Source organism: Eschrichtius robustus, chromosome 13, assembly GCF_028021215.1.
Source record: "Eschrichtius robustus isolate mEscRob2 chromosome 13, mEscRob2.pri, whole genome shotgun sequence".
NCBI lineage: Eukaryota > Metazoa > Chordata > Mammalia > Artiodactyla > Eschrichtiidae > Eschrichtius > Eschrichtius robustus.
In genome coordinates, this window is record NC_090836.1 from 88,843,675 (window position 1) to 88,864,209 (window position 20,535).

The window sequence follows — 20,535 nt, forward strand, 5'->3', positions numbered from 1 at the left end:
AGTTTCTGTCCCTTCCTCCTGGACTTGCTTCTTGTAACTCTTCCATATTCGGAGCGTCAGTAAATTGGAGCAGACTCCGCCAAGCACTTTTCTTGGCTCTTTGTTTAATGGGTTGTAGAAAACATTTGTGGATCTTACAGGAAGTTGTATATTTGAACGGTTTATTTCCCTCTTAAAGAGAAGGACATGTAACAAGAATACTAATCTGAAAAAGTCTCGTATTTGTTGGGAAAAGTAAGGTCGTTCCAAGCAAATTTTGACTTGTGCGGTAATAATTTCCATATAGTGAATGCCACTGGCCCTTAAATCTCAATCAGTAACAGTTCTGGAGAGCTATAACTCAGAGTCATGAAAATGTTATTCATTCATATAAGGTCTAGTACTCAAATTGGTATGTAGAAGTAGTGGATGTTAGCTTTAAACTGTCAACTCTTAGGAAAAATGAAGTAGGTGGAACAGAATACTTAGTTTGGTTAGAAATGTAGGAAAGTACATATAATGGGTACTTAGAATCTTTAAGAGATAAGTATAGGTGTGTGCCGAGGCACATCAGAATCTCTTAAGAGATTGTTACACATTCAGAATCTTAGGCCTTTACCTAAGTACCTTGTTACCCCAGCAGTCAGTGTTCGCAATCCAAGGTACAATTCCCATTCGTTTCTAGATAAAGAAGAAAAAACTTTGGGTATGGTTATTTTAGTCTTAAGAACTGCCAGGAATTCTGCACTATTTAATTGTATGGTAGTTTTCTAAAAGGGAAAAATATTTGAAGTTGAAAAGGTTGTTTATGTGCTTGAAATGAAGGACTTGCCCTTTTAAACTAAATAGTTAACCGGGAAATGATATTTACCAGGTGGCAGCAGAAAAGCTAAACATTTTGTCTTACCTTCCCGTGCAGTGAAACATGACTGGGAGAGAATGACAGAAGCTATCCAGAATCACATTGGCTCTCTGAACTGGGGCTACCGTGTGGCTCTGCGGGAGAAAAAGGTCACCTACGAGAACGCGTACGGACAGTTTGTTGGGCCTCATAGGATTAAGGTAACCATGTGACCGCGTAAGTAGCTGTTTTTGGTGTGTTTTTAAGCTTTTGTTGGGGGAGGAAAAGAGAAGGTGATTATCCTAATAAAAGTGATAGCCACTGTGACCCAGACCGTCCAGTTTGGTGATTTTGCAGTCACTTCTTAGGGACTTTCTCTTGTGGTGTAGTAAAGGGTAATCTGGATCTGGGGACACATTAGCTGGATTTGAGTCTTGGCTCTGTCACTTCCTAGCATTGGGACTTTGAGCGATCCCTTAACTACTCAGAGTCTTAGTATCTCTTTCTTACTGCATTAGCAAATTTTTATGAGGATCAAATTGGGCAATGTGGTAAAACAGCCTTTTTAATTATAACGTTTACAATTCTAAAGGATAATAATTTATTAAAAATTGATATATTGGTTCCTTCGTAGGCAACAAACAACAAAGGCAAAGAGAAGATTTATTCTGCAGAGAGATTTCTCATTGCCACTGGTGAAAGGCCACGTTATTTGGGTATCCCTGGTGACAAAGAATACTGCATCAGCAGGTAAGGACAAATTGCAGGGAGAAAAGGGGATTTATGCTTTTTCTTTTTTCTTCAAACCCATTTAATCCTTTTCCTGAAACTTAGTTTTTCCACCACATTTTTGTCCAGAGGGACAGGGAATTAGGAAAAAGAGAAAGGAAAAACTATTTTAAACCGGAGAACATTAAAAAAATTCAGAACTATAAACATTGGTCATCTTATCACCAAGAGTTAATATCGCTGCTAACATATAGATACATGCTTACAGTATTTATATTTGAAATTTATATTTGTGTGAGTATATGTTATACGTGTATACTATATAAAACCATATGGATATTCACATTTTATAAAATAATTGATAGATACGTTTGTTTTTGTTTTTTCAAAACTAGAATCACATGTTACCTTTATGTAGATACTAAAAAAATTAGAGGATAGCAGGCCATTTAGGTTTCTCAAATCCTAGTTTTTCCTTACTCTTTGCCATTTGCATGGTTGCATTATCAGTGTAGAGGGACCTTCTGAAATCAGTGAGTCAAGCAAGAAGGTTTTGCTGTGTGGTTTATTTTTGTCCATCAAGTGATAATACTGGTGACATTATTGTTCAGGAGTTTTGAATTATGAAGTCATTAAGACATTGTTGATAAGTATGTCTTCTTGGACGCTTTTTGCCCAGGAGTTTCTGGTTTTCTGATGGTGTTATAAATTACTTGTTTTCAGGCTTTTTTTTTCTTTTTGTTTTTTTTGTAATAGGAGTTTATCCTTTGAGCCTCATCGGGGGCAGCTCAGCTGACAACTCTTGTCATTGCTGTCTTGGATGGGCTCCCTTCTCATATTTTAAAAAACTCATCTCCCAACAATGCTTTTATGATCTCTTATGTCTTGTATCTTCCTCACTCTGCTAGAAGATTCTGTCAGGTTTTACTTTTTTTTTTTTTTTTTAATTTTATTTATTTATTTTATTTATTTATGGCTGTGTTGGGTCTTCGTTTCTGTGTGAGGGCTTTCTCCAGTTGCGGCGAGCGGGGGCCACTCTTCATCGCGGTGCGCGGGCCTCTCACTGTCGCGGCCTCTCTCGTTGCGGAGCACAGGCTCCAGACGCGCAGGCTCAGCAATTGTGGCTCACGGGCTTAGTCGCTCCGCGGCATGTGGGATCCTCCCAGACCAGGGCTCGAACCCGTGTCCCCTGCATTGGCAGGCAGATTCTCAACCACTGCGCCACCAGGGAAGCCCAGGTTTTACTTTTTATAGTTGGTTTTTATATTATAAAACCCATATGTTGAAAGTTTTTCCCCACCCCTCTCCCCACTCTTTTTTTTTAATACTTTTTTATTTATTTGGCTGTGCTGGGTCTTAGTTGCTGCACGTGGGATCTTTTAGATGCGGCATGCGGGAGCTAGTTCCGTGACCAGGGATCGAACCTGGGCCCCCGGCATTGGGAGCGCGGAGTCTTAACCGCTGGACCAGCAGGGAAGTCCCTCTCTCCCCACCTTGATAATTGGTGTTGTAGGTGAGGGGAAGTAACACCGGGTTTGCACCTCAGGGAGAGCTGAGTGGTGGGAGGAGGGTGGGAGTTTGGGTTTGCAAATATGGGTTGGGTTGTAAACATGTAAGTGGAGAATTATTCTGGATAGTACAGAACAAATTTGTTTGACTGGGAGTTGGGCTAATGTCAGAGTTGTATGGTTTACTGTGCTCAGCCACGGTAGCTCGAGCTGCTCCCAGAGCAGCTGAGTGGCAAGACAGGAGAGTGTCTAAGACCTTATAAAAACTTCTCAAATATTATGTGTGTAGCTAATTGAATGTTTTTAATCTTAAAAGTGTCTTGTTCTTAGGAAAGTAAAAAGGTCTACTTTGATATGGTCATTATTCACATATGAACATTTTTCTCTTCTTTCTTTTCTTCCTTTTTAAAAAAAATTTTTTTTTTCCAGTGATGATCTGTTCTCTTTACCCTATTGCCCGGGTAAGACCCTGGTGGTTGGAGCATCCTACGTTGCTTTGGAATGTGCTGGATTTCTTGCTGGCATTGGTTTAGATGTCACTGTTATGGTACGGTCCATTCTCCTAAGAGGATTTGACCAGGACATGGCCAACAAAATCGGTGAACATATGGAAGAACATGGTATCAAGTTTATAAGACAGTTTGTACCAATAAAAGTAAGTGGGGTTGCCTATATGTTTGTTGATTCTATACTCATGTTAAAAGGCAAGAGAAGAGAGTTGGGGTGAGTGATAGAAGCCTCCTTTCAGCATTATAAACCATTGGGAATGCTGTAATTCCTCAACTTGTGTGATTTAGGTGTATAGACTGGTACCTTCCTACCACCTAAATAGCTTTGTTCTTGTTTGCAGATTAATAATTTCCTTCCCTTCTCAACTTTACCACCTTTATTAGTTCTCTTCTGTTTAATGCTTTCCTTTATGCATTCCATTATTTTATTATCTTTGGTCTATTATACTTGTTTCTTTCTACATACCAGTTATTTAAATAAGAGCTTAAGATGACTGATTTTTTTTTCTTTTCTTTCAAAAGACATTTCTACTTTGTATACAGTGTAGTCCACAGATGCACTATATTATTCTGGCCTCCCTGGAAATGATTATCTAATTTTGTTATGTGGGCTGGCCTTTTTTGCTCATTTAATCTTCCTTGGAAAATGCTGAATAATATGCCAAGTTATATTTGAGACTTGTTAACATTACCACAAATGTTTTGATACATAAGAGTGGCAAAATCGATCACTTTGCATGTCTCAAAGTAACAGTTTCCTTTAGGGCAAGCAAGGATGGGACTGTTTTGTTAAAATTAAGGAATTTTAGCTGTCATTTAAAAAATTGCTTAATGGGTTAATAACTTAGGTTTTTTGTGGGACCATGAATCTCTTGATGCTGATTATCTCTTGATGAGCATGGGGATCAGAATGCCTTGGGTTCAAATGCTGTTCTCCCAGTTTCTCGCTATTACGACTCTGGGAGAATTACTTAACTTCTCTGGGCCTCAGTTTCTTCTGTAAAATGATGATAATTGATAGCACCTATCTTAGAGTTCTCATGAAGATTGCGTTAGCATTATGACGATGATTAGAAAACGACAGCTGTATGTATATGCTATACTGATAGAAAAGTGGCATCTTCCTTTATAATATCTTAACATTTTGGGCATTGTAGGCCCTTTGAGAATGTGGTGGACTATCCCTAGTGAAATAAGCTTGTGTCTGTGTACATAATATCTTGCTGGGGTTACCAGGGTGTCCGTGATCCCCGTAGGCCGGTGGTGAATGCTGGCTGTATTATCAAGTGACCCAGTGGACGAAGCCTTCTGTGGAGAGGAGGGAGAGAGAATGCATTTTAGGCAAGAATATAGCATGTGCAAAAAGGCCATGGGGAATGAAATTGTTCTAAAGGCAGAAAATGTGCTAGTTATAGGAAAGGCCTGACTGGAACACAGAAGTGAGTGAGGCAGAAAGGAATTTGAGGGAGGGATGAGGCTTTTAATATTGTTAAGCAAATCTAAGCCATGGACCAATTCAACTCTTCTCCAAAAATTAGAATATTTTAATTTAAACGGAAAGATATTTCCAGTATGTTCAAAGGGACTTAACTACGTAAGAAAGGAAGGGCATTTTAGAAGGGAGTCTTTACTATTTGTTGATGTTGAAAATAAAATGACGCTTCACAGTTTTCCCATACAGAGTGTATTGTATTTTAAAGGTAGGGTAGAAATTGCAGTTGATTTTATGGGTCTCTTCAGTAAGTATTGTACAGAAACCCATGATTTGGCTGTTGACATCTATGTGTAGTAGGTTAATATGTTCAGACTCATTTGCCAGAGCACAGGTGCCAGGTCTTGCTCACCATTCCTACATCCTCACCTGAAGACAACCCGTAGTTATGACAAGCCCACATACCTCCTCACCCACTATGATTTTTAGGGCTTTTTAGGGCTTTCTAGCTCTTATCTGTATCGTGATTGATCTATTTCCATGTCTATTCTTTGCTGACAAAGCTGAACATACGTAGTCAAAAGAGAATCTACGAATGTGAGCAGCATGGGATTAATGGTTCTGGGTAAGTCATAAGATAGGAGCCTGGCAGAAGCAGTAAGTCATTGGTTTAATTTTAGAGATTGTAGTGTACTTTCTCTGGCTTTCTCCTTTCCTGTGCTTTCTCTCTGAATTTTATTCTGTTTGAGAACTATTTGAAGGAAAGCCCCTCTAGCAAACATTAAGCAGTGAGAAAGAAGGAAATACATAAAAGAACCACATGTCATCCTAAAGATGTTAATGCGAGGGAGATGGGACATAAAAGACCTTACAAGCCAAATTTCATGTTTTAAGTTTGGGTTAACCAGATAGAAGGAGAGGACATAATTAGCCATCTTGATATTGATACATGTCTTTATCATGGAGTAAAACTTTATCACTTTTGTAGGTTGAACAAATTGAAGCAGGGACACCAGGCCGACTCAGGGTGGTAGCTAAGTCCACTGATAGTGACATAACCATCGAAGGAGAGTATAATACGGTAAGGAATGGACCTCGGTCCTACTTCATTAGAAAACAAATAGTGTGCTCACTGGATGTTTGCTGGGTTGCTAGTTCCAAAACCCTTGGTTCTGTTCCTATTCTAAGACACCTTTATTACTTATGATATTATAATTTGTTTTGGTACAGGGATGGATTCAAATTTTCTCCACTATAACTTAAATATTGTTTATCAGATGGCTATTAAAAGGTATCAGCATTTAAAAATGAGCTAGAATTTCTCTGCTCCATGTTCTTTCATTTTCCCAGCCCACCACTTTAAAAAAATAACTTACTTCAGTCATAGGCTATGCTGTCTTTGTCGCTATACTTGGCTAGATTTATTAAGGAATTGTTAACTCCCTTTTTCTTAACAAGAAATAGGTAAGGCTTTTTACTATATCATGTTTAGAAGATTTAATTTAAATGATTTTGATTTGTTTAAACTCTTGCATTATTATCTTAATAGAATATGTCTTTCGAGGTCTGGAAAATGAATCACATCGCCTTAATAAACAAAAAAATATGATTAAATAACTCATGCAAAGCCTTTCTATTAACAGTCACTATATATTAATAATTTTTCAGGTATTGCTGGCAATAGGAAGAGATGCTTGCACAAGGGAAATTGGCTTAGAAAACGTGGGGGTAAAGTTAAATGAACAGTAAGAAAAAATCTTTATTATGTTTTATTAAGTACTATTTCAGTTATTTATAAGATCGATTAATACTGGAGTTTTAGATTTTAAAGTTAGTTTTTACCATAGTTGGAACGTTCCCTTTTTAAGCTTAGAAGACTCTTCTTTCAGTGCCAATCATGATATTTCCTGTTTGTCTTTTTTTTTTTTTTTTTTTTTTTTCCTTTTCAAAATCTAAGTGAGAGATACACTGGCTTGCATTTTGTTTCTTTAATGTATATGTGTACAGAAAAAGATCCAGCTTCCCAGTGAATTGCTGGTATGTGCTTTGAAAGCTTCATTGAATATGCAGATCTGAACCACGTTCAAAGCTACCAAGTTTTAGGATCACTAGAGTGGTCGCTACATTTCTAGTGACAGCTACCAGTCTGAAAACTTTGATGTTTTATAAGTTAAAATCCCTTTGGACTATACCACTGCACTGGGTAATTGAGACTCTATTGTCTGCTTACAGGAGTAGCATGGGGTATTTCCCAGTATCACCCTTCTTAAATCCAAGTAAAAACAAGTGCTCTGAGAGGCTAGCTGCCTTGGAAATTGAAAATACAGGGTGCCCCCTCTACCCCCTTCCAGGAATAACATTTATACAGAAGAGATTTCTTAATCTTAGTGTGAGCATTTTTGCTTTATTATTTTCTTTCCCCTTTGGGTTGGATAGACAAGGGAGTTGAGGAGGTCTGATAAGATTTAGCAGACCAAGTGTTCCACCATTTTAATAACCTACTCGCCTGTTTCCAACTGGGGCCAAGGTTTAGATTTTGTATAATGTTAACAGCTAACATTTATTCTGTACTTACTGGGGTCCATGGACTATTGTGCTTAATGTTTTATACACATTCTCATTCAGTCCTCACAACTCCTTAAGGTAAATGATGGTATTCTTTTTCTTCTCACAATTATTCCCATTATCATTATTCCCATTGATAGGTGGGAAAATGAGGCTTAAGAGATGTTAAATAGCCCTCCTTCCAAGATCACAGAGGTAATAACTAACAGACCTGGTTATCACACTTTAGAATCCTCATTCATTCTTAACCACTGTGTTCTACTTTTCCCATTCCAGGGTTTTTTACAGTTTTCTCATTCCTTTGATTTTCAGAATAGCTAGAATCTCTAAGCTTTTGGTTCCTCTGAGTTTTGTTGTTGTTTTGGTAATACATGAGAACATTGCCCTCAGTTAGAGCCACAGTTTTGGGCTTCTTTGGGAGAAAGGGGATTTTGATCTACTTACTTAATAGTGGTAATTGATGATGATTTTAACTGAATGAATTTGCAGGACTGGAAAAATACCTGTCACAGATGAAGAGCAGACCAGCGTGCCTTACATCTATGCCATTGGCGATGTGTTAGAGGGGAAGCTGGAGCTCACCCCAGTGGCAATCCAGGCAGGAAGGTTGCTGGTGCAGAGGCTGTATGGGGGCTCCGCTGTCAAGGTGAGTGTTGGGGCTGTCACCACGGACATGGTGTTGTAATGGTACCTCCCAGTGCTCTGTGTAGGGTGGTTGTGAAGTTTTCCAGGTCTTGAATAATTTAGTTATTTTGATGATGGCATCCTAGATGTGCTTTATTAACTCTATTCCAGACAAGACATTGTGGTAATCCATGTACAATGCTTGGTGTCAGTCTATCTATCTCTTGTAAAAATAAAATACAGTGTGTGTGTGTGTGTGTGTGTGTGTGTGTGTGTGGAAAAAAAAAAAAAGAAGAATCACACTAAGAATAAAATGAGCCTGGTTAATCAAGTTTCAGCACTATTATGTTCCATATACTCCTAATAGTTGCATTTTACATCAATTTCATTATTACCAATTTGAGTTATAATTTTCTAAATCTTTTTATGGCCCCTGTCTAGGCTGCAAAAGGATTTGGGGATCTAGGTAGTAATGTCAATGTGCAGAACTATTTAAACCAATATTCAGGCTTTATTCCCCTGTCCTTTCTAAAAACAGATCTTCTGCTCTTGGAGTGTTGAATGTGTAAGTAATTTTAAAAGTCATTGCAGGAAATGGAAACTCTTGGTTGTGTGTCTGATGGGACTAGATGGCAAGAAAAGAATAAATATGCTCTAATTAGTTTTTAAGACTTTTTAAAGAACAGTTTTAGGTTCACAGCAAAATTTAGAGAAAGTTATAGAGGTTTCCCTTATATCCCCTGCCCATTACCAACGTTCCTTCCCTAAATATTTTTTTAAAAGGATTCTAGAAATATCGATTGTAAAGAATTTAGTCACTACCCATTTTCCTTGTGCATGAATTATCATGGATTGATTTAGTTTGGTCACAGCAACTGAAACTTCAAAGAATACTGCTAGTAGAATTTGTGACAAGCATTTTGAATGTACCTGGAGTTGGTTTGGATTGTAGCATGATAAAATCTTATGTTTTGAGGATAACAGGATTGAGGTTAAAAAGGGTTTTTAATCCAAGGTTGTCTGATCATCCAGGGAATAGTAGTTGGTTCATATCACTATTTGAAATAAACTTAACTACCTCTTTAACGGTTGGAGTTTTTGAGTAATGGTGAACCAAGAAAGGGGTGTTCAGAAATAAAATGTGAGGTGCATTTAATTTGTTTTTGACCTTGAGTCTTTGTGATTTCCTAAAACGGAAAGAGATTTTTTTATACCAATAATAACCAGAGGGCAAATATACAAAAATTTGGTACTAAATAAATTTAAAATTATTGTAGCACAAAATTTCTTAAAAAAAAAAAATCTAGTGAATCCACTTACTTTGGACATATCCTTCTATGTGTGAGCATAGTACTGTATTCTAGCATCGGCCAGGTAGAGCAAATTCTTTCTTAAAGTGCCTTAAGCTTTTATCAGCATCAGAGTTTAATGGAAATTGAAATTAAAGGACTCTTTTTTTGTTGTTTGTTTTTTTCCCCCCGTTTTTAGTCTAACTAATATGACAAGTGCTTTACCGAACAGGAAAGTAAACAGGTGGTGCTAAGTCCCTGAGTTTGAAATCTCACCAGTCTGTCCTTCAAATATAGTAAACAAAGCTGAAATGCTAATAGATATCTAGGTTAATTGTATTTGGGGAAATTACACATTTTTGTTTTGTTTTTAAAGAACTGCGTAATCCTTTTAATTTTGCCCAGTATGCATTAATAGAACATTCCCACATATCTGAGAACGTCAGAGGATCCACATCTGCCTTCCTTCCTTCCTTTTAAAGGAGCAGCTCTCCGTTGAAAAATTCAGCTTAACATAAACACCTGCCTAAATTAAATCTGTTCTGGGATCTTAAGAGAACCCAAATTGAATCATGGGTGTTTGTGCCTTCCCTCAAAATTGATAACATATTCATTGCTTCATAAGAGTGTTGGGAGGAAAGGCGACAGAGAGCAGCTATGTTTGACGTGCTTGGCACTGTGTTAATAAATAAGTGCTGTATACACATACCTCGTTCCACCTTAGGGCAGCTGTGGAAAATGCTGACATCTTACAGGAAATTAGGTAATTGTCCAAGGTCACAATGCTTGGAGGCAGCCAAGGCATAAATCCAGTCCACATCTGATTGTAGGTACTGCTGTCTTAACCATGAAAATGTATCGTCTAAGAGATAAGGAAGATTTGGGAAGTATGGATTATAAAACGTGCTGAGGATAGAGCAGATGTCTCAAGACTTAAAGAATCCACCTCCAAGTACAGAGGTGCTTCTACTAAATAAAATGAAGTGGAAAATATATTGGAAAAATTTAAATGAATCTTTTTAACAATAATGATTAAAGTCATTTTCAAAGCTGCTAAAAATATTTGCCACTAAATATTCTGTTATTTTGGGAACATACATAAATGAAGGAATGAAAAAAAAATGTTTTTATCATTTTAAAAACAGAACAGATCATAAAGCTGAGTCAGCCTGTAGATGATGGACATTCCACTAAGCTCTTTAAAAAGCCAGATGATAAGGCACATGTACCAGCTTTAGAACCCAGTGTGATGGGCACTCCAGCTGTCATCTGCAAGGACCAGTAGTTGTCTCTTGGATTGTTTTAGAATTGCTCTCAAACACTTGAAATACTTTTATTTTCACAAATAGCAAATGTTAGCATCTTTATTATTACTTAAGGTGGTGCTTTGTAAATTAGTTCAATTTTACAGTAAACGTAAAACTATTTTATGTGGAAACTATAGAGAAACCACGGTACACATATCTGCAACTTGAGAATGGGTTGTGTTCTAGAAGCTTATTAAGTTGTTTATCGTGAAAACTGCAAAGTGTTTTATCCAAATAAAGTATTAGAAAGAAGGATTACATTTCTCAGGCTAGGCCACAATAGTCTATTTAAGCCAATTGGAAACTGAATTTTTAGACCAAGGAGAAAAAATGTCTTTTATGTGGATCCAGATTTCCGTTTGATACACCGTTTTCTGCTGAAGAACTTCCTTTAACAATTGTTTAGTGCATGTCTGCTCAAGGGGAGTTCCTTGGCTTTTTTTTTTTTTTTTAAAGTTTATTTTGCCTTTATTTTTTTGAAGATATTTTTGCTGAATATAGAATTCTAGATTTACAGTGTTTATTTAAATATTTGCCCATTGTCTTCTGGTTGCATAGATTCTAAAGAGAATATGCCATCATTTTTATCTTTGTTCCTCTTAAGATTTTCTTTTTTTAAAAAATAAATTTATTTATTTATTTTTGGGTGTGTAGGGTCTTCGTTTCTGTGCGAGGGCTTTCTCTAGTTGTGGCAAGCGGGGGCCACTCTTCATCGTGGTGCGCGGGCCTCTCACTATCACGGCCTCTCTTGTTGCGGAGCACAGGCTCCAGACGCGCAGGCTCAGTAATTGTGGCTCACGGGCCTAGTTGCTCCGTGGCATGTGGGATCTTCCCAGACCAGGGCTCGAACCCGTGTCCCCTGCATTGGCAGGCAGATTCTCAACCACTGCGCCACCAGGGAAGCCCAAGATTTTCTTTTTATCAGTTTTTTAGCATTTTGCTCATTGCATATTTTGGCATTCTGCTGGTGGTGTGTAGAGATTTGGGGTTTATCTGTTCATAGTTTTCATCAAATTTGGAAATTTTTTAGCCATTCAGTTAATTTTTCTGCTTTCCCCCTCTTTTTTTCCCCCTCAGCCTCACATTAATGAATGTTGGTTCCCTCAATGGGTCTCTAATGCTCTGTTCATGTTTTTTCTTCCTGTTTCTGTGCTTTATTTTTTTAGAGAGCCTATTGCAATGTCTTCAAGTCCACTGATCTTTTGTTTTGCACTGTCTTGGGATATAAATCCCATTCTGTGTAGTTTGCACTTCAAGCAGTTTCTTTCATCTCTACGAGTTTTACTTATTTAAAATATAGTTTCCTTTTCTCTCCTCAGCGGATTCCTATTTTTCTCTAGTTTCTTGAGTCTACAAAACACATTTATAATAGCTCCTTTTTTTTTTTTTTTAACTATTTATTTATTTATTTATTTATCTTTGGCTGTGTTGGGTCCCCGCCGCCGTGCGCAGGCTCCCTCTAGTGCAGCGAGCAGGAGCTACTCTTCGTTGCGGTGCGCGGGCTTCTCATTGCGGTGGCTTCTCTTGTTGCGGAGCACGGGCTCTAGGTGCACAGGCTTCAGTAATTCCTGCACGCGCGCTCAGTAGCCATGGCTCGCGGACTCTAGAACACAGGCTCAGTAGCTGTGGCACACAGGCTCAGCTGCTCCATGGCATGTGGGATCCTCCCGGACCAGGGATCAAACCCGTGTCCCCTGAATTGGCAGGCAGGCTCCCAACCACCACGCCACCAGGGAAGTCCCTATAATAGCTCTTTTAATGTCTTCTGTTAATCCCCTTATCTCTTTTGCAATGTCTGTTTCTTTTGATTGATTTTCCTCTTGGTATTAGTTTGTGTGTTCTTGCTCATTTGCATGTCGTGTTACTTTGGTTGGATGCGCACTTTGTGCATTTTACACTGTTGGGGGCTGGGTTTTGTTGAATTCCTTTATATAGTGTTGGACTTTGTTCTGGTGGCCCGTTAATGTTACAAGGGATTAATTTTATCCTTGTGTAGCTTGCTTTTCAGCTTTTTTAGGGTTTGCCAACAGCAGCCTTTCATTTAGGCCCAATTTAGTTCCACTACTCAGTTGTTACCCTTCCAAGGACCCTGCCCCGTTCGTCTTACTACGAACTCTTTCTCTACTCTGGCCTGTGGGAACAGAAACTGATTCCCGTCCTGTAAGAGCTCTGGTCATTTGGGGGCTCACTGATTTCCAGTGGTTCTTTCCTCACCCTTGAGTGCTTTCCTCTGGCATCCATTTACAGATCAGTACTCAGCCCAAATCTCAGGAGGCCCTCTCTGCAGATCTTAAGTTCTCTTTGTGCAGCTCCACCCACTTCGGTGTTCTGCCCTGCAGCTTCGGGCCACATTGGCTTCCGTGAACTTGGATCTCTATCTCCATAACTCAGAAAGACCCTGCACTCTGTTCCCTCTCTTTGCACCAAGCCCTGGAAACTGCTCTGGGCAGGAGACTAGAGCAATCGCTGGTCTCACCTCATTTGTTTCCCTTCTCACAGGGACCACAGTGCTGCACACCCTACCAGCCAGTGTCTTAAAAAGTATTTCATATTTGTCCCGTTCTTTAGTTGTTTAAAACAGGAAGTAAACCTGGTCCATTATGGCTGTAAGCGGATGTCTGCCTTTACTTTTGAATCGGAATTCCAAGGATTTGTGCTCTGTTTAGAGAAAAAAGACTATATATGCTATTTCTAGAGGGAGGCACATTTTAAAAATTTCACCCTACTGTGTTAGGGAGGGAGAATTGTATTTTTCATATTTTAAGTGCTTACCTTAAATTTAGGCTTCACCTCTATGTCCAAATGTGACTGGGTAGGTTTTTACCAAATAGCATTGGCAAACATATTTGGCACTTCTATAATTACATTTTTCACAATTCACATCAACATATCAAAGGCTCTGAGGAATCTGATAGTTGAGAAACCTGTTTATTTGCTTAATAAAGCATTTTACAAACTTGTTTGACTTCAGAACCCTTCCGTCATCTATGCCTATTAAAATGTGCTTTGGAAATACTGTCATAATCATGAACTTTTCTGTTGCTGTGGTCTTCATTACCATTTTAATGGCTGCATAAGATTGCATTGAAAATATGTACTACAAAAAAAAAATATGTACTACAGAATCACTTCCTTAATTGCAATTTAAAGCCACTCCAATATTGCCACTATTGATGAGAACTGCGGCATTGCTCAATTAATGCATGTGGCTTTTGCTATATATTAAATTATTATTATAGATTTCTAAAAGTGGTGTTATTGGGCCAAAAATTATTAAATGTTTTTATGGCTCTTGATTTGTATTGCCTGATTGATTTTCCAATAAAGTCTGTTAACTTCTGCCACTAATAATAGGAGACTTTCAGCATTGGGTGCACTGGTGTTGTTTTTGGCTGCTTTATTTAAGGGAGAGAAAGTATGTCCTTGTAATATCTGTTGGTAGATGGGTGGAGAAGGCATGCAAATCGTTTATTCATGACTAGTATTAACAGACTTTAAACCTCTGCTGAAATTTTATCACATCAGTTAATGGTTGTCAGCATAGTAGGTTTTTATTAGTCTGCTTTCCTCTCCTAAATTTGAACCTTTTTGAAGTATATGCTCTTTTGAGTTATAATTCCTTCTGTCATAACTCTTTACCTCCATTTTGAAACAGTGTGACTATGAAAATGTTCCAACGACCGTTTTCACTCCTTTGGAATATGGTGCTTGTGGTCTTTCTGAAGAGAAGGCTGTGGAGAAATTCGGGGAAGAAAATATTGAGGTAAAAGTTCTACTCTTCACTACTACTTTTCCCCCCAAAATTTAAAATAACTTTCAGCATACAGAGAAATTGAAAAATAGCCCAAAGAATTTCTGTATACCCATTATCCAGATTCATGTATTATTAACATTTTGCCCATTTGTTTTATACTTTGCATGTTCTCTTCCTCTGTCTTTGTGCATCTGTGTGTATTTCTTTTTCCTGAACCATTTGAGAGTAAGTTGAATGCCCCTTTACCCCTGAATACTTTAATGTGTATTTCCTATGAACAAGGACATTTTCCTGTATAAACCACACAGTGGTTACTGTTTTCTAGACAATGTAATGTTGATACAATACTTTTATCTGACCTGCCTTCCATTTATCAGTTTTATCAGTTGACCCAGTAATACTTAGTTCTACTTTTTAAAACCACTTTTACTGGTTTCTTTTTATTATTTATATGGTTAAAAATACAAGGAAGGAAACTAAAAAGTACCTACATTTCTACTGTCTTACTAACTTTGTTTTTCTACCATTACCCTCTAATTTATACTAACTTTGCCAGTCACCTTTTATCCTGTATATAGTCAAGGAAAATGCACACGAAATAACTACTTTTATATATACAAATAATGCTGCACAAAGGGTCTGCTGTTTTAAATCACTTGGGAAAAAAGTTTCCAGTAAAACCTTCTAAAAGACCAGATTTGTGAATCAGAGTAAATTTTGTAATATAAAAGTCTATTTTAAATTTCTTAATCTTTTCTTTATTATATGCTTTAGTAGTAGCAGGTAATATCAGTCTATCAGTAACACATTATTAACACTTCTTTTCTTGATGAATTGGTAGACTGGGATTGACATATTACACTAATATGTATTAAATGGATAACTAATAAGCACCTGCTGTATAGGGCCTCCCTGGTGGCGCAGTGGTTGAGAATCTGCCTGCCAATGCAGGGGACACGGGTTCGAGCCCTGGTCTGGGAAGATCCCAAATGCCGCGGAGCAACTAGGCCCGTGAGCCACAGCTACTGAGCCTGCGCGTCTGGAGCTTGTGCTCCGCAACAAGAGAGGCCGCGACAGTGAGAGGCCCACGCACTGCGATGAAGAGTGGCCCCCACTCGCCGCAACTAGAGAAAGCCCTCGCACAGAAACGAACACCCAACACAGCCAAAAATAAATAAATAAAGAAGCTTTCATTTAAAAAAAAAAAAAAAGAACCTGTTGTGTAAAAAAATTAAAAACATAGATGCAAAAATCCTCAACAAAACACTAGCAAACAGAATCCAACAACACATTAAAAGGATCATACACCACGATCAAGTGGGATTTATCCCAGGGATGCAAGGATTCTTCAATATACACAAATCAATCAATGTGATACACCATATTAACAAACTGAAGAATAAAAACCATATGATCATCTCAATAGATGCAGAAAAAGCTTTTGACAAAACTGAACACCCATTTATAATAAAAACTCCAGAAAGTGGGCATAGAGGGAACCTACCTCAACATAATAAAGGCCATATACAACAAACCCACAGCAAACATCATTCTCAATGGTGAAAAACTGAAAGCATTTCCTCTAAGATCAGGAACAAGACAAGGATGTCCACTCTCGCCACTATTATTCAACATAGTTTTGGAAGTCCTGGCCACAGCAGTCAGAGAAGAAAAAGAAATAAAAGGAATACAAATTGGAAAAGAAGAAGTAAAACTCACTGTTTGCAGATGACATGATATTATACTTAGGGAATCCTAAAGATGCCACCAGAAAACTACTAGAGCTAATCAATGAATTTGGTAAAGTTGCAGGATACAAAATTAATGCACAGAAATCTCTTGCATTCCTATAGACTAATGATGAAAAATCTGAAAGAGAAATTAAGGAAACACTCCCATTTACCACTCAACAAAAAGAATAAAATACCTAGGAATAAACCTACCTAGGGAGACAAAAGACCTGTATGCAGAAAACTGTAAGACACTGATGAAACAAATTAAAGATGATACCAACAGGTGGAGAGAGATACCATGTTTGTGGATTGGAAGAATCAATATTGTGAAAATGACTGTACTACCCAAAGCAATCTACAGATTCAATGCAATCCCTATCAAATTACCAATGGCATTTTTTTACAGAACTGGAACAAATCATCTTAAAATTTGTATGGAGACACAAAAGACCCCGAATAGCCAAAGCAGTCTTGAGGGAAAAGAACAGAGCTGGAGGAATCAGACTCCCTGACTTCAGACTATAGTACAAAGCTACAGTAATCAAGACAATATGGTACTGGCACAAAAACAGAAACATAGATCAATGGAACAAGATAGAAAGCCCAGAGATAAACCCACGCACCTATGGTCCACTAATCTATGACAAAGGAGGCAAAGATATACAATGGAGAATAGACAGTCTCTTCAATAAGTGGTGCTGGGAAAACTGGACAGCTACATGTAAAAGAATGAAATTAGAACACTCCCTAAGACCATACACAAAAATAAACTCAAAATGGATTCGAGACCTAAATGTAAGACTGGACACTATAAAACTCTTAGAGGAAAACATAGGAAGAACACTCTTTGACATAAATCACAGCAAGATCTTTTTTGATCCACCTCCTAGAGTAATGGAAATAAAAAGAAAAATAAACAAATGGGACCTAATGAAACTTCAAAGGTTTTGCACAGCAAAGGAAACCATAAACAAGACAAAAAGACAACCCTCAGAATGGGAGAAAATATTTGCAAATGAATCAATGGACAAAGGATTAATCTCCAAAATATATAAACAGCTCGTGTAGCCCGATATTAAAAAACAAACAACCCAATCCAAAAGTGGGCAGAAGACCTAAATAGACATTTCCAAAGAAGACATACAGATGGCCAAGAAGCACATGAAAAGCTGCTCAACATCACTAATTATTAGAGAAATGCAAATCAAAACTACAATGAGGTATCACCTCACACCAGTTAGAATGGGCATCATCAGAAGATCTACAAACAACAAATGCTGGAGAGGGTGTGGAGAAAAGGGAACCCTCTTGCACTGTTGGTGGGAATGTAAATTGATACAGCCACTATGGAGAACAGTATGGAGGTTCCTTAAAAAACTAAAAATAGATTTACCATATGATCCAGCAATCCCACTACTGGGCGTATACCCAGAGAAAACCATAATTCAAAAAGACACATGCACCCCAGTGTTCATTGCAGCACTATTTACAATAGCCAGGTCATGGAAGCAACCTAAATGCCCATCGACAGACGAATGGATAAAGAAGAGGTGGTACATATATACAATGGAATATTACTCAGCCATAAAAAGGAACGAAATTGGGTCATTTGTAGAGACATGGACGGATCTAGAGACTGTCATACAGAGTGAAGTAAGTCAGAAAGAGAAAACCAAATATCGTATATTAAGGCATGTATGTGGAACCTAGAAAAATGGTACAGATGAGACGGTTTGCAGGGCAGAAGTTGAGACACAGATGTAGAGAACAGACATATGGACACCAAGGGGGGAAAACTGCGGTGGGGTGGGGATGGTGGTGTGCTGAATTGGGCAATTGGGATTGACATGTATACACTGATGTGTATAAAATTGATGACTAATAAGAACCTGCAGTATAAAAAAAAAAACAAACAAAACAAAAAAGTTCAAAAATTCAAAAAAAAGTAAAATAAAATATTATCCTAAAGCCAACATGCTTTGGAAGGCAATCCTTCTTATCTTTTTTTTTAATAAAATCACAGGTTGCATTCTAAAATTAGGAAAGTTAGTTTTTGGATTGAAAAATAATAAAATGATATAATTTGTTATGTTCATCTTTTCCATTAGGAATGCTAAACATGAGTTGACTGTATTAAATAGGAGCTTTCTACATGTGACAGCCAAACCTCTTTCTGATTTTCAGCCTAAAATATCAAATTTCACTTGTTTGCCTGTCTGTAATATTTCTAGATATTGTGTCTATTAGTGATTGTACAGTGAATGAAAGTCTTGTTATCAAGTGAAATTTAAAAATCTATATATAAACAAAACAAAAACAGAAACACACTTCTTTTCTGATTGTAAAAAATAGTATATCCTCATAGGAAATTTGAAAAATTAGGAAAATATGAAAACAGAAATTTTAATTCATGAAAAGGTAACGGCTATTAATATTTTTGCATATTCTAATCTCTAAGTATTTATATGTTATATATTGTGTGTGTGTATAATTTTGTGTAGGTATATATATTTTAGTTTAAGCATGATTAAGTTATGTGCAGTTTCCTGTCGTACTTTACAGTTAATGTTAAGTCACAAGCAATTTCCCTCTAAAAACACCGCTTTTAAAAATGACTTGTTCAATATTTCCTTTTAGGGGTGCTGTATGGTAATTTGGTAAACCTTTCTTTTATTAGATTATTTACAGTTTTTCACTGTTATAAATAGAATTTTGAACCTCTTTGCTACTCAGTGTCTCTTTCTCTGATTTTTTGCTGAGGATAGATTGTTATCAGAAGGTATTTAAATTTTAAGGTTCTTAATATATATATTCTGTATTTCTTCACAGATAATCTTTGGCATTCGTTTTATTAGAATTTGCATTTTTTATTATAAAAACAATGCATTTGAGTTGAAATCTTGTGAAATGCAAGGGAAATAGGAAACAGTTACTCATAGGCTCATGTTTACAACGCAGCAGCTGTTAGCCTTTGGGGGTAATTGCTTTAATCAATGTTTTCTGGGTGTAATTGTTGCAGTACTACACATTCAGTATTGTAATGACCCACATTAAAAAAAAATCACATCATATTACAAGATAAAAGAATGTTATATAATGTTTACATAATCAGTGCGTTTTTAAAAGGTCCTGCCAACCATGTATGTTTTGAATTGAGGCTAGCAGTTGGAGGAGAAAAAAATCCCTTTAGTCATCCAAGACTTAAGTTTATGAAATATCAGTAAGGATGTCTGTTTGCCCTTCTATCAACCATCTTCCCTCCCTCCTTCCTTCTCTCCTTCAGTACTTTTGGTGAATAATTTCAGAGGAGAAAATGTTTTTGGAGGTATTAAGTAAGAGAACTAGATAATTGCTATAATTGTTCCTGGCACCTTACTTGTTTCTTGCCCAAAGTTGTCAATTCTATGAGGTAGACAGATGGTGTTTTTTTGTTTTGTTTTTTTCCTAATGCAAGACAGCAAGTAATTACATGGCTTCTTTCTCTCATTTGTTTGCTCTTGTTGTTACATGAGGTTTATTCGTTGGAGGTTGAAATGTAATTAAATGTAATTAAGGGATGAGCTTATAGCAAAAGGGCTTGTCAACTATGAGTTTAAAGTTATTTACCTTCTGACCAGGTTCCTATGTATTCCATGAATTTTATTGTTTAATGAAAGTCTAATAATTAAACATTAAAGAGCCTCCACCGTCTTCATACCACAACTCATGTTTGACAGACATACTTCTTAAGATGATGGGTCTAAATTGTGCTTCCCTCTTCTTAGGTTTTCCATAGTTACTTTTGGCCATTGGAATGGACGATTCCATCAAGAGATAACAACAAATGTTATGCAAAAATAGTCTGCAATATCAAAGACAGTGTAAGTGCTAATCTTATTTACTCCTTTCTACTAATTTTTCACATGGTACACACATTGCATTCCTTTAGTGTTCAACCTGTAGGTCTCCTGTTGGGACATTATCCCAGGGCGAGGCCCATGATGACACTGCTTGACTCCCCTCTGCAGTGGATGTAGTGGGCAGGCAGTCAGAACTTTCTGGAGGAAGGAACCAGAGGGACAACTTGAGAACTGCTTGTGTTTATTAGAGGGGACCAGTGAAGCCATCGACTGTCTACAAATAATGGCAAAACAAAAAAGAACAGTAATAACCCAAGTTTGTATCCTATCTGTCACCGTTCAAAGATATTACATAATTACTGACTATATTCCCCACACTGTACACTTCATACCGGTGACTGATTTATTTTGTAATTGGAAGTTTGT

At 37.4% G+C, this 20,535-nt stretch overlaps 1 protein-coding gene across 4 annotated transcripts in view; it reads left to right on the top strand.

Moving 5' to 3' along the window:
• Positions 1-20,535, top strand: part of TXNRD1 (thioredoxin reductase 1) — a 60,733-nt gene that overhangs the window by 26,860 nt on the left and 13,338 nt on the right. For all 4 annotated transcript variants that reach the window (XM_068559867.1, XM_068559865.1, XM_068559866.1 and 1 more), the window contains 8 exons: positions 899-1,041; positions 1,455-1,570; positions 3,487-3,712; positions 5,987-6,079; positions 6,667-6,743; positions 8,053-8,209; positions 14,439-14,546; positions 20,035-20,130. In XM_068559867.1, the coding sequence (XP_068415968.1) occupies positions 899-1,041; positions 1,455-1,570; positions 3,487-3,712; positions 5,987-6,079; positions 6,667-6,743; positions 8,053-8,209; positions 14,439-14,546; positions 20,035-20,130 (1,016 nt within the window). The remainder of the gene's footprint in view (positions 1-898; positions 1,042-1,454; positions 1,571-3,486; positions 3,713-5,986; positions 6,080-6,666; positions 6,744-8,052; positions 8,210-14,438; positions 14,547-20,034; positions 20,131-20,535) is intronic.